Below are 12,713 nucleotides of genomic sequence, written 5' to 3'. Positions count from 1 at the left end.
TCTCATCACCAGGTTTTTTCTTACTCATCAATGACAACTTCGCCTGCATATGTCAAACATGGGTTTGTGGAAATGCTCTCACCGCTTGGCCGCTTTCACACAGATGTTGCACTTTAATGATGTGAGCAATTAGACGTGCACCTCATGTCAACTGTGCTATATTTACAATTAAAGCACTCTACAGTCCTATACACAGTATAGTTGATTTGGCACTGTTAGTAGTTCCAGTGCCGGCTCAGGAGCGTATACCCTTCTTACCCTTTTTTTACGCAGAAAAGTGATGCAACAGCTTTACATTGAACAGGCTGTGTGAAAGGTCTCTGTGTGTCATTACCTGACCGTCTTCTCCTTGAAGATAAATAAAGCTAAAAATCACAGACATGGAGACACAAGTATGTTTTTTTTTGTAGTCATGAAAACAGTGGCTTTTTAATGTAAACACTACATTCGATTGGTTTTTCCAGCACGGACATCCCACATGAAATAACAACCATTCACTAAAGAAGAGTAGAGGGAGAGAGAGAGAGAGAGAGAAAAAAAAGCTGCACAGAAAAAAAGCATTCACTGGGTAAAGAACAGAACATAGAGGAGGTAAAAAATATGAAGGTAACAGGAACAGAATGAAAAAACAGGTTTATCATGTCTTCATACACATTTGTTTTCTCTTTTAAAAACTAGAAATCAAGAAGGCAAGAAAGAGAGGTCTATATAGATAGATGATAGATAGATCGATGAGGGGTAACATAGATTAGGTATGAATAGATAACAAAGTTCCAAATCTACTTATTGTGTGTGTATGTGTGTGAGTGCGAGCAAAGTGTGTATGTGTGTGATGTGAGAACTGTGCTTTTCATTGTAGACCTGGAAGGTGAGTTTTGAACTGAAAAGAGACAGAAGAAGAAGAAGTAGAAGAAGAAAGGAGCATGACTTTGTACAGCGTTGATGTGTGAACATGCGGCATCCCTAACTAGCAGACGCAGCGAGAAACGTGCTCTCCCCAAAAAAAGTGGTTTTTGTTCTATTTTTTCTGAAATAATAAAAAATAGATATTGTTATAATATTATATTTAATCGTTCTGAGTCAGGCTAATGTGAGGACACGGTTCTAATGCAGGGAAACAGGCAAAACGGTAAAAGGAGAGGAGGTGGGGTACAGTTCAGAGCGTTACGACGACACGGGGTCAGTCTGAGATCTTCACAGTTCCACATCAGCTCACTATCAAACTGGAACCCTTTGCAAAACACCTTTTTTATTTGTAAAAAAAGAGGGAGATATAGAGAAGGAAATGTTCTGTAGCTACAAAGCACAAGAAAGAGTATCTTTTGAGAATATTAACAGGATCATTAGTATCAGTGGTAATACCCATGTTTGATGCTTGTATTTGTTGTTGTAGCAATCTATGTGTCACTGCAAGACAAAATCCACACTTCTCCATGGAAACTTTGTCGATCCTTGGAAACTATGACTCTCATAATTTTTAAAATGTGTGCCCCCACCCCATTGAAAAACCAATCTCCTCTCGCCTCAGTTGCTGCTTTCTTCTTTGCTTTTATTTTTTTCCTGTCTTTTTTTTTTATTATCTTTTGCAATTTTTATCAAAACGTTTTTTTTTATCTGAACAGTATTCATGTGTAGCTTTATTTCATAAGTTGTATGAATTAACTTGTCTCTTTATACAAAGCTTGAGTATCTCATGCTATCTGTGTCAGGGCTTCAGGAGGAAGAGGAGCAGAGGAGGAAGGGAAGAGGAGGGCTGGCAAAAATGGAGGAGAGAGGGGGGGCCCTTTGACCCTGAAATCCAGACGCCAGGGCGCCATGCAGAAATAAGCCGAAAAGAAAGAGAAATGGATGAAGGTGGAGTGTAAACGAAGAGAGAGAGAGAGAGAGAGAGAGAGAGAGAGAGAGAGAGAGATGTGTGGGACAGTCGGTCAATCAATAAATAAATTAATAAATTAATTAACCATTATTAAACCAGGAGTGAGTTTCCTTACATGGAGAATGTTAGTAGGTCTAGAGGTTATAACAGTGAGCAAGGTAGAGTTATAATGTCATGTACTTGCTTCTAAAAGCATAGCTATCTACAGTGCAGTACCTCTGTTACATGGCACTGATAGGACATTTAGCACATTTCCTATTGGCTCTCAGGTCAGGGCCGCAGCCGATGGTCAGCTAATGGCTAAGGCCAGGTTCAGGAAACAGGAAGCCTCACTTCCTATCGATGAAAACTGGGTCTCAAAACCAGGAGTAAAATCATATTGAAAATGAAAAGAGATTGGTAACAAAAGTTTCTTGGCTAATGTAAACAAAAGACTAATGTTAAATCCAGCGCTGACAGTTCAGCAGGTCTCGAGAGTTTTTTTTTTTCTTCAAGATTTTGGCCGACCTGTCTGGTGCTTCTTAGTGCTATAGACATTTTCATGGATTTATGCAAAAAAAAAAAGGTTATTACATAATCACTAACTATAACAAAAAAAGTAATACACAAATACAGGTGTCAGGTGAGGCAAAATGTGAATAAAAATCAGTGTACAGACTGATACTCATGTAATAAATATACACACGATCAACAAAAATAAAACAATGGTCGTAATCAAAGTAAAAATAATAATTCAAAAAAATTCAAAAAAAATTACAGGTTTTTGTTAACAAACAAAAGACACAGCTGACAAAGTGAAAGAGAGGAGAACGGGGGAACGGAGGCTTTCATCGACTTTGTTCAAGAAGTTTTCAAGGCTGCAGGGTTTTGTGTTTTCTACTAAAACAAATTTGTTTGCTTGGCGGCAGGCCAAAGAACATCAGGAGGAGTCAGAGCAAGAAGAGAGGAGACAAAAACTAAAAACATTATATATATATATATTTATATATACGTATGCCTATTTTTTTTAAATTATCCTCATTATTAATATGTACCTAGTTGCATTTTTCTTTCTTTTTTTCTTTAAATAATCAGCGAAATAATCACCGTCATCACTGTCATCATTTCCACAGCAGTGTCAAAGGAACACGGGGGGTGGGGGGTAGGTAGGGGGAGGACAGGGAGGGCGGGACAGAAGAGGGGGGAAAATGGGGAGAGGATATTACAGGACGTGCTCAGTACAAGCCACACCCTCGGAGGTTGTTGGCGATGATGATGTCAGTGACGGCGTCAAACACAACCTGGATGTTTCCTGTATCTGTGGCGCAGGTCATGTGACAGTAGATTTCCTTATTTGGAGAGCGATTCTTGCTCTCAAACTGTGCTTGAATATAAGCTGCTGCGTCCTCATAGGTGTTGGGTCCTGCAGGGAACAAAGAGAGAAAAGGTGGAACAGGCGTATGCCGTTCGGGTATGTATGGTATGTCAGGTACACATTTTATAAACAATGACAGCACATACGGTTGAAACTCAGCAGCCTGAGTTATCGCTGTCTTTTTCTTTATTTTGGTTTCCATTTGCTTTTACAACAAAGTGAGTCACAGCAAAGCTCACAGGAGCGCTGTCAGTCACCAGAGTGAAGGTCCACTGCTAAACGCTACTGATCCTGTCAGAGGCAATGGTGACTGAGTACAGTGAGTCAACCTTGTCAATCCTTGATATTGACATTTTTGCACATGTGCTGAGCATTAGCTGACACCATACATTCCAGCCAAGCACTAAGATGACAGACAGTTAAAGTTATACCTCACAGGATTTTTTAGATGTCACCAACTGAAACCCATTTCTTAAATCTGTATCTTACAGCTTCTACGACCTCCATCTTTATGTCATGGTCCATAATATTAGCACACTTCTGCTGCAGATCTGACAGTTTAACAATGTTAATCTAATATAGGACTGACAGGAAGGTGAGGAAGCATGTGAGAACGAGACGAAAGTCAAACAGACATAGTGACTATCAAGGCAGTTAGTAGAATATAAGTAAAACATGAGAGACAGGAATGAAGAGGATCAGCTCTGCGTGTTGGTGAAGAGGGCAGGAGGCAGCTCTCACTTGCCATCTCCTCTCTTCTCTCTTCATGACTGACCAAGCGCAGCCGTCTCCTGCTCTCTCACTGGCAGTCCCTTCTTTCCACTGTCAGGGTTACATCTGACTTTCACCCCTGCATGAATAAATGTGTGCTTTTTTCGTTCCCCCTACAGCTTGTTTAAGCATCCGCCCTGCTCCTTCCCCTGTTGATCAGTGTCTTCTCTTGCTTCCTTCTCTGCTGTAAACATGGTGAAGTAAACCTTCACTGCTCATTCCGATCTGAGCTTATGCAGTACTACAAACATTTGGTCAACCATCTCTCCTGCAAATGGAATTAACTCTGTAAACAGCTCCTTTGATTTAAAACACCACTTTTCTCAGTATGGTTTACAGCTCAAAGACAGTAAACATTATGACCACACTTCTAGAGATGTGGTCCAGAACTTATATATATATATATTGCTGTCAAGCAACAGTTAATCAGTGTCCAGAACTACAGCAGGAGTTTTAGAAAGCCATCTAATATGTGGGAATCACAACCCGATGGGGCAGATTGCAGTCATTCATACTTTCATATTGTCTCATAGAGTGTCAGCTCAGTGTCAGGTCCTCATAATGGCTTCCTGGCACTGTTATCTTAAGATTTTCAGTCAGTAGTTGAGAAATTTGACACTTGTGAAAATGGGAAAAATGTGTTAGAACTGTCCATTTTACCTTCATCTCTCTTCATACTGCCATCTTCCCTGCCCCGTTCCTATCTCTGTGTGAAGACTGCTCTCACACTGTGTTCCTGGTGCTCAGTCCAAATGCTTTCCTTTGTTGTTGTTGTAATCTTGTGTGTGCTTTTCACTAAGTAAGACTGCCATTTTCACTGTTACAGAAAAGTGACCAGGGTGTTCAATCAGACATAAAGTCTGCACATTTTGATGCAAAAGCTGAATGGAAAGAAGTGCATGTTTTTAAGGGGTTTTACTATGCCTTAGATCTACATTTTGTTTGCAGCCCTAAGCTAAACAAGCGAAGCTGTGTCTGCCTTCTCATATGACCATTGATGAGAAATAATAAATAAGAAACCGACATCAATATATACACAGTTTTATGTGTGTCACTGTGGTACCTGTGTATTCAGGGAAGCAGATGCTGAGTGGAGACTTCTTGATCTTCTCTGCGAACAGATCCTTTTTATTGAGGAAGAGGATGATGGAGGTGTCGATGAAGAACTTGTTGTTGCAGATGGAGTCGAACAGCATCAAAGACTCATGCATGCGATTCTGCAGAGGGAGAGAGAAAGGGATGGAAAAGATGGGGAACGAATGTGACAGAGAAGAAAAAGAAAGAGGGAAAATGGGATTAGGTGAGATTAGGGGAATAAATTAAAAGACATCATAAGGGTTTTTCAGAAGTGGGAAAAAGAAGATGGAAAATGGAAAGAGGAAAAATGGGTGATGATAAAGAGTGAAGAAGGAAAGACAGAAGTTACAATTGAGTGGCTAGTATTACATTCTTTAACACAATAACACACACCTCTGACTGTCCAGTTCAAACTTCGGTAAAAGAATAAGCAAGAAGCACTTTTATATGTAAGTGTACTGTATCACTTTGTGTACACATTGTGCAGTTAAAAAAACTACTGACGCAGAAGGGACTTTATTGTCTCACACTGAAACACTGACAAAAAAGTCAAAGACAGTCGAGAAAATACTTTTCAACATTATTAATACACAATAATTACAAACTGAGAACAAAGACGTGGGGATGAGTAAACACTTCTAAATCAACAATCCTGAGAGTGCAAACACACTCAGACAAAATAATTCAGCCAAAAGAAAATAAGTCATATCAAGTACTCATGTGATGCTTTATTATCATCTGTATAAATACAACCTTCAATAAATTATCACAACAGTGAGGGAGTTACAGCAGATACATGTCACACACGCACGCACACAAGCACTCACACACACACACACACACACACACAAAGACAGCAATAATGGTTGATTTTACTGCAGGTGACCTGTACAGCATAGAAAGATGTTGGTTGTTGTTGACACATGGATTGATGTAGGGCTGAAAGTTGCAGCAATGAGACATTTATACAGTATGTACCACTGTAAACTGTGTCTCTTTTTAATTCTACACAAGTTCATACAGTCACGTGCCCCACAGGTCTCAAGACTCCCCCCTCCCATCCCAGCAGCAGAGCAGAGCTTCTCGTCTCTGCAGCAGCTTAAGTGCTCATTACATCAATTGGCAGGGCTGAGCGGGAACCGAGAATCATAAGATGACTCAAAAGCATATAAGCACTCTATTGCTAAATTTCAAGCATAAATATGTCAGCATGGAGCTGCCATGGGAGATCATTTAAATCTGACATGAGAAACATTTGGCACTGAAGTGACTGACATTTTCACAGCTTTGAGATGGAATACAGTAAGGTGCTAACATTTTTCTTGTAATACCAGCTGCTGCTCAGAAAAGCAGCCACACCTCTGTTAACTGAATGGACCACTGATTGCTTTGTAAACATAGCAAAACAAAAAAAAATACCTATCTTGCATGGTCTTACTTACCCTTAAAATTAAAATTACCCACAAATCTAACTTCACTGAAACCTACAGGAATCCATAATTCATCTTTGGGGCTTCTCTTTGGCTCTGACGCCCATATTTCCCTCTGGTTGTTTTGGGTTTATTGGTAATTCATCAAGAGTGGGGACGGGAGGTACAAGGCGAAAACACACACATGCACGCAACCACTTGCACCGTGATCGGCTCATAGCTCTTCTTTGTGGAAACATCAATTCAGCCTTCACATAATAAACCACTAATAGCTTTGGAGCTACAGCTGCTGAGACGACAGAATGAAAAAGTGTTCGTCTATAAGAAAGAAAGAAATGGGAGGAATGGGTCTACACCGTTCTCATTTTGTTGTCATGAAAGATTAGATTAAATTCCAGTCAAGCAGAGACCTTAATTAAAAAGTAGGTTTAATTTTACCACTTTTTTGTACAATGGGCTTCGTACATCCTATTATGTACAACCCCTAATTGTCTTTCAGAGCCTGCTGTTGTGTTTCAGACTTGTAAAGGCTGGCCCATATTCATAACTTTGTCAATTCATGCAATGAGAATCACAACAATTTTTGGACTTTGCAGTGCTCAACTCCACTGAATAAAAACATGCATTATTAGTAGTGTGGATGGAACTGAGGTGGACAGTTAGTGACCTGTCCATCCAAGCATCTCCCTACTTATGTATAACTTTAATTAACACAGGCTAAAAGGAAGTTTTATAAAAAATGTCAGCCATGATGTTCACGAGGTACACAATTAAAATGCACTGCAGGGTTATTTCAATTCTGTATACAAAAGAAATGTAACCAGAGGATGGCTGAAAGGCTTAAAAAAGTGATTATTGTATTATTCATGTATATTGTAAGAGATGCAAAATCACAGTTGGGGTCCTTTCAGTTTAAGAGGTTTTACGATTTGAAAACAAATTGAGAAATAATGTTGCATCTTATATCACTGACTGATTTAGTATGCCACTGAACAAGGCAAAGGCCTGGATACATCTTCTTCTGTGCACTGCCTGAGGTTAACACAGGCATGAAAGAAGCCAGAAGACAAAGCTCTGACAGCATGCTGCTTCTGCCACTTGAAGGGTTGACACAAATGTAGGCATTTCCTTTCATCTGAATCTGGAGTGGGGCTTGCTCACTTAATGTGGATGGAAATTTCCCCACCATATTTTTCCACAACTCACGCCTTGTGTGTTTCTGCTCTTCACGGTGGACAGTGGTCTACAGAGGATGCAGAGGTCTACACAGGATGCATTCAGACATGAAGCGTATCCGTTCCATCAGATGCATGATAAATGGGCGAGTATAAGGATTTCTGTGTCAGGCCTTTAAGCATAGAAACCACGTCCATAACCATACTGAAACACTGTTTGTGTAACAAGTGTCTTTGTTTCATTAGGATTCTGTGTGGCTTCTATAATAAATACAAACTAAACTAATGAAAGGGAGTAAACTGTTTTACATTGAAGCTGTCCAAGAGTTCATATTGAGGCAACTGGATTGTTCTGAAACTCTACAGCGTCTCATAGCTCTTGCATTAAGTGTCGTTATGCATCCTCAGGAGGCAGGCTCATTGCTCACAGCAGGCAGCAGGCTCATTGTTTGGCAATACGGAGAGGGAGAGAGAGAGAGAGAAGGCTGAGGCTCTTTGGATGGAAATGGTGGCATGATTTGGCACTAGCGAGTAAGGTGTTGTGACATTTTGAAGTCCCATGGGCATGTTTGTATCTTCACTCCGTGTGTGCTTGTATGTCTGTGGTTTGTGTGTGGAAAGGGTAGACAGGTGCCTTCTGGGTAATTAATCCACAGATACTGACTCCACCACAACACCCATGGGCTGATGTTGTCTCATACACAACACGTACACATTTTCATAGGTGCACAAGCACACACAATGACCTTTCCGGCACTATCAACAGACATACGCACTGCAGATAATGCAGATAATGATATACAATCAGTACACAAAATACACAGAGACACACACGCAGCCAGGCTGATCAACAGCCTTAGGCCGCTCTCTGTCTCTAATTAGGAAATTTGGCACAGATATGGTAGAACGAGCTGATGATGTCATCTACCTGTTTAAAAAAAATGGCAGACACACATCGCTGTTTGAGTGTGGAGGGATGAGTGGAATGAAGCATATGCCCAGCTCATAAATAAATAAAGATGCTCTCTCTGTTGCCAGTGAGCACTCGTTCCAGTGAAGCTGTAAAAACACTCAGCTCACAAACAGAGCTCAGTCTGAATATGAGGCCATAAACTGCTGCTTATAGGGAGCACAGAGGAGGAATAACATACATGTCTCTAGTTTTAATGCAGAGGCTCAAATCTAAACCACAAGCAGCTAACATCACTTTTCATTTCCTCTAAACTGCATAATATATCAAAACTCAATCCTACAGCAGCTCTGAGACTCACTCAGCAGAGAGCAAAACATCAGCCTGAAACAATAGCCACAGGGTTGACATTCTCCTCCCAGAGGAACGTCTGTACTCGCCAGCACATAATCTTTCAAAGCTCACCCCTGGCTTATTAAAGTGGAGTGGTGGACAATAAGGATATTACACTGTACCGCATCACACAATGGATGCAGCTCCATGGCTCTGTAAAATCAATGCTTCCACTGAAGTGTTATCCGGGAGTTGTCTGGTTTAGCCAGCACATGCTCCTGAAACTCTTTAAGTGATATCATAGTGGACCCATGCACGGTGCAACATGAGTGCAGATGATTGATGATGGCTGCTTTCAGCTAGCATAAATCACTACTCCCTCTGCAAGAGCTAATATGAAATATACAAAGTGAGCAAAGTGAAGATACATTGTATATACAAATAGTTTACTTCCAAAAGCATCCAAAGCCAAAGCTGTGACTGTCAAATGCTCAAATTCCATTTAAAATACTACTTAAAACTATTTTGCAGTCATGTTTGATCTAATAACATGTATCGTTCGTTGCCTGACTCTGCTCCAAGGTTTGTATGAACATGCTGTTCCTACATGTTTATAGAGTGTCTGTAAGTACGATGGAATAAACAGACACAATGTTATTGATCTGCCTTACTCAGGTAAGGCATCCTACAGATCAATAAATAACTCCAAAATGGCTTACTACCACTACTACTCAGCGCGAAGATAATTAACATAGTAGTTAAGTGGTGTATCTTAGGTCCACTGCGGACTCCATCACCCACTTACTTCTACAGTTTGTCTCTCTTGTTAGCTCTGCGAGAGCCAGGTGACCTATCCAGGTTCACCCATTTACAGTATTAAAGGGTTTTACCCCACCTATTCTATTGACAGCTGGGAGAGGCTCCCAGGAAGAAGATATACTTTAGAAGAGGATTGTTTAGCTTAAGCAATGCTTCAAGCATTTTTTGTGCTTGAGATTTTTCTTTGATTTTTTTCTTAGCATTATGAACATCATGTTTAAATCTTGTGCACATGAATGGGGAGTGAACTGAACTTGACCCTCGATTTAGACTAATAGTGTGTTTATATGCAGTTTCACGTCTGGCTCTCATGTTACCGAGGCAATTATCTATGGCACAGGAGATTGCATACTGTAATTTAAGATACCATAAGTAGAAATATATTTAGGCGTGGGTTGCTGCTGGACCTGGAATGTGGGTGCACTTTTGACTGTATGTAGAAACAAAGCCAGTGTCCCTGGAACGGGCTGCTGCTGCTGCTGCTTCTTTAAGAAACAATATGAGAGATAAAAATGATCAAATAGATTACAAGAAGTGTCAACTAACCAACCAACCAATTAATGAACTTGTGGTACATTAGCATGATCCTGCACTTAACTGACGCATGATGACCTCACTTGCATGGGTCTCACACCCGGTGTGGTTCATATTTGTACCACAGCCACTCTCCATCCATTGACTAACATTCATCAGCATTATCAGTACAGGCCACAGCCCCGCAGGTTATTTGCTATGATGACATCAGTGACAGCATCAAAAACAAACTGGATGTTGTTGGTGTCTGTGGCGCAGGTCACATGGGAGTAGACCTCTTTGTTGGGCGACTTGTTCTTGCTCTCATACTGAGACTTAATGTAGGCTATTCCCTCTTGGTAAGTATCTGGACCTGTAAGGACACACACACACACACACACACAGGGAGATGACATATAGTGGCAGTTAGGATGGAGGCTCAAAAGCAGTTGTCATCTGAACCTTTATATCTTTGGGCTGCCCCTCATTTTCTGCATCAGCACTATTTTCTGATATTTTCTGAAAATATAACCTTTGACTCTCTGGCTCAGCACACATTCTGCTGAGGTGTACTCTGTGCGGCGCTTACTGCGAGCCAAGTTTTAATAAATATGATACATGGACAACTTTCTCAGAGAAAATGGAGGGGTGATTTTAAACAGATAAATGAAATGTGATGGAAAATAATATGTCTCTGTTATTGTTGTTGCACCAGTTTGAGACTATTACACTATTATAGTACTCAGCAACTCCAGTCAGTGATAGATATGGGTCCTGAAAGCCAAAAAAGAGTGGAGCCATTATTTATACTTTGTATTGATCAATATATCAGCAGTGGCCGTCTGTATAGCCTTTTAGTTGAGCTCCATTATTAACTGTTAGTTAGCCCTGTTATTATACAACCATTTGGCATTACCAGCTTTAATTTGGTATAATGCATTTGGAATGAGTCAGGTCTCAGTGATTGGAGTGTCACTAACATCCATCTGATTCTGTCCATTTGTCTGTCTGGCAACTTCATCAGAACAGGCACAAAGTTGAAATGAATGAAAGGATGAAGCAAGGATGAAGGGGGAAGAGGATGAAGAGGAGGAGGAGGCAAAGAGGGGCAGAAACAGGTTTGGAATTCTAATTCTCTCTTTCTCACAGTCTTTCTGTTTTGGTCTGTATCTTGCTTTCCCACAGTTTTTTCCCCTTCATTTTCTCACACTCTTGCTCTCTGTGGCGTTCTTACTTACTGTTGTTTTCCTCCCTATGTTGTCTTGTCTCTCATTTTCTCTTGTGTCTCTCACACTCGAGCTGCTCTTGCATAAACTCAGTAGCACTCCTAGTTTCATTCATGGGTTCACTCTCTTGATTCCTCTTTGTTTTGTTCCAGTTTGAGTCTGTCTACTCTGCCTTTTAAACTTCTGTCTAACTCTACTCATTATTCCTCTCTCAGCCTTCTGTAAACAGTACATTAATGTTATGGTGGTCAGTCTGTTTTGACCTATTTTTTTGGGTATAGCTAACACTAGACAGCAGCTGCCTGCAGGTAACAGACTTCGAATCACTGAGATCAGCTCAAAAAAACATTTTTGGCTTTTGAAGCTGTAATCACATTACAAAGCAGACTATTTAGAACAGTTCCATAATGTTTCTACCTATTTCAGTCTACATAACTCAAACTGGCAGTAGAAACAGCTGCAGTGTAATCACACAGTGCATATAGCTGCAACAAAAAGACAACAAAAAGAGCTTCTCCTTGCTGTTATCCTCCTTTTTGTTATGCTGATGTGTATACAGATGCAAGGCCAACAAAGTAACAATAGCCTTGAAGCTTTTCTCACCCTGTTTTTAGTTGCCAGTTTTGTCTTTCTTGCATATGTGAGACCAATCCTGAACATAACTCTGTTTTTACTCATTAAAAAAGATAAAGCTCCCAAATACTAAATTATTCTATGCTGTACAAAAGGACAACAAACACTAGATGGGAGGAGCTGTACCTCAATTAAGCCTACACCACTAAATACAAAGTACCCATAATTAACTTTCACAATGAAGTATGTACCAGCATATTCAGGAAAGCAGATGGACAGTGGTGACTTGCTGATCTTGCTTTCAAACAGGTCCTTCTTGTTCAGGAAGAGGATAATGGAGGTGTCCTTAAACCACTTGTTGTTACAGATGGAATCAAAGAGCTTCAGAGACTCGTGCATGCGGTTCTGTAGGGAAGAGGTCAGCACGCATTATGGGGTGTAAAACACACAGACACATACTGTAGGTTTGTTTAAATTACTGGAAAACACATAAAAAAGAATCATCGGTTCAGGCACACCGCATTTACATAATGTGTCCACACTCATGCACATGATTAGGAAAATTATTACACTCCCCATACACACTTGCTAAACACAGAGAGGAATCGAGATGAAAATAGAACCTGGGAAGCAGATCAGTAGTGTTGGGGAGTTCC

The 12,713-nt window shown here is 40.4% G+C and overlaps 1 protein-coding gene across 3 annotated transcripts in view; it reads right to left on the bottom strand.

The window, feature by feature from the left end:
* Nucleotides 1–1,565: 1,565 nt before the first annotated feature.
* The window catches only part of LOC114437885 (guanine nucleotide-binding protein G(o) subunit alpha), a 65,595-nt gene continuing 54,447 nt past the window's right edge, over nucleotides 1,566–12,713 (bottom strand). Inside the window, exons 7-8 of one of the 3 annotated variants that reach the window (XM_028408822.1) lie at nucleotides 12,309–12,462; nucleotides 1,566–3,278 (exon numbers count right to left, since the gene is read on the bottom strand). In XM_028408822.1, coding sequence (XP_028264623.1) covers nucleotides 3,091–3,278; nucleotides 12,309–12,462 — 342 coding nt within the window. In that variant the 3' untranslated portion in view covers nucleotides 1,566–3,090. Of the gene's footprint in view, nucleotides 3,279–5,064; nucleotides 5,219–5,786; nucleotides 10,632–12,308; nucleotides 12,463–12,713 lie in introns of those variants that run through there. The other 2 variants (XM_028408821.1, XM_028408820.1) reach the window with 2 other exon arrangements.

The sequence above is a fragment of the Parambassis ranga genome, chromosome 6 (assembly GCF_900634625.1).
Source record: "Parambassis ranga chromosome 6, fParRan2.1, whole genome shotgun sequence".
Taxonomy (NCBI): domain Eukaryota; kingdom Metazoa; phylum Chordata; class Actinopteri; family Ambassidae; genus Parambassis; species Parambassis ranga.
This window is presented reverse-complemented; position numbering and strand designations above follow the sequence as displayed.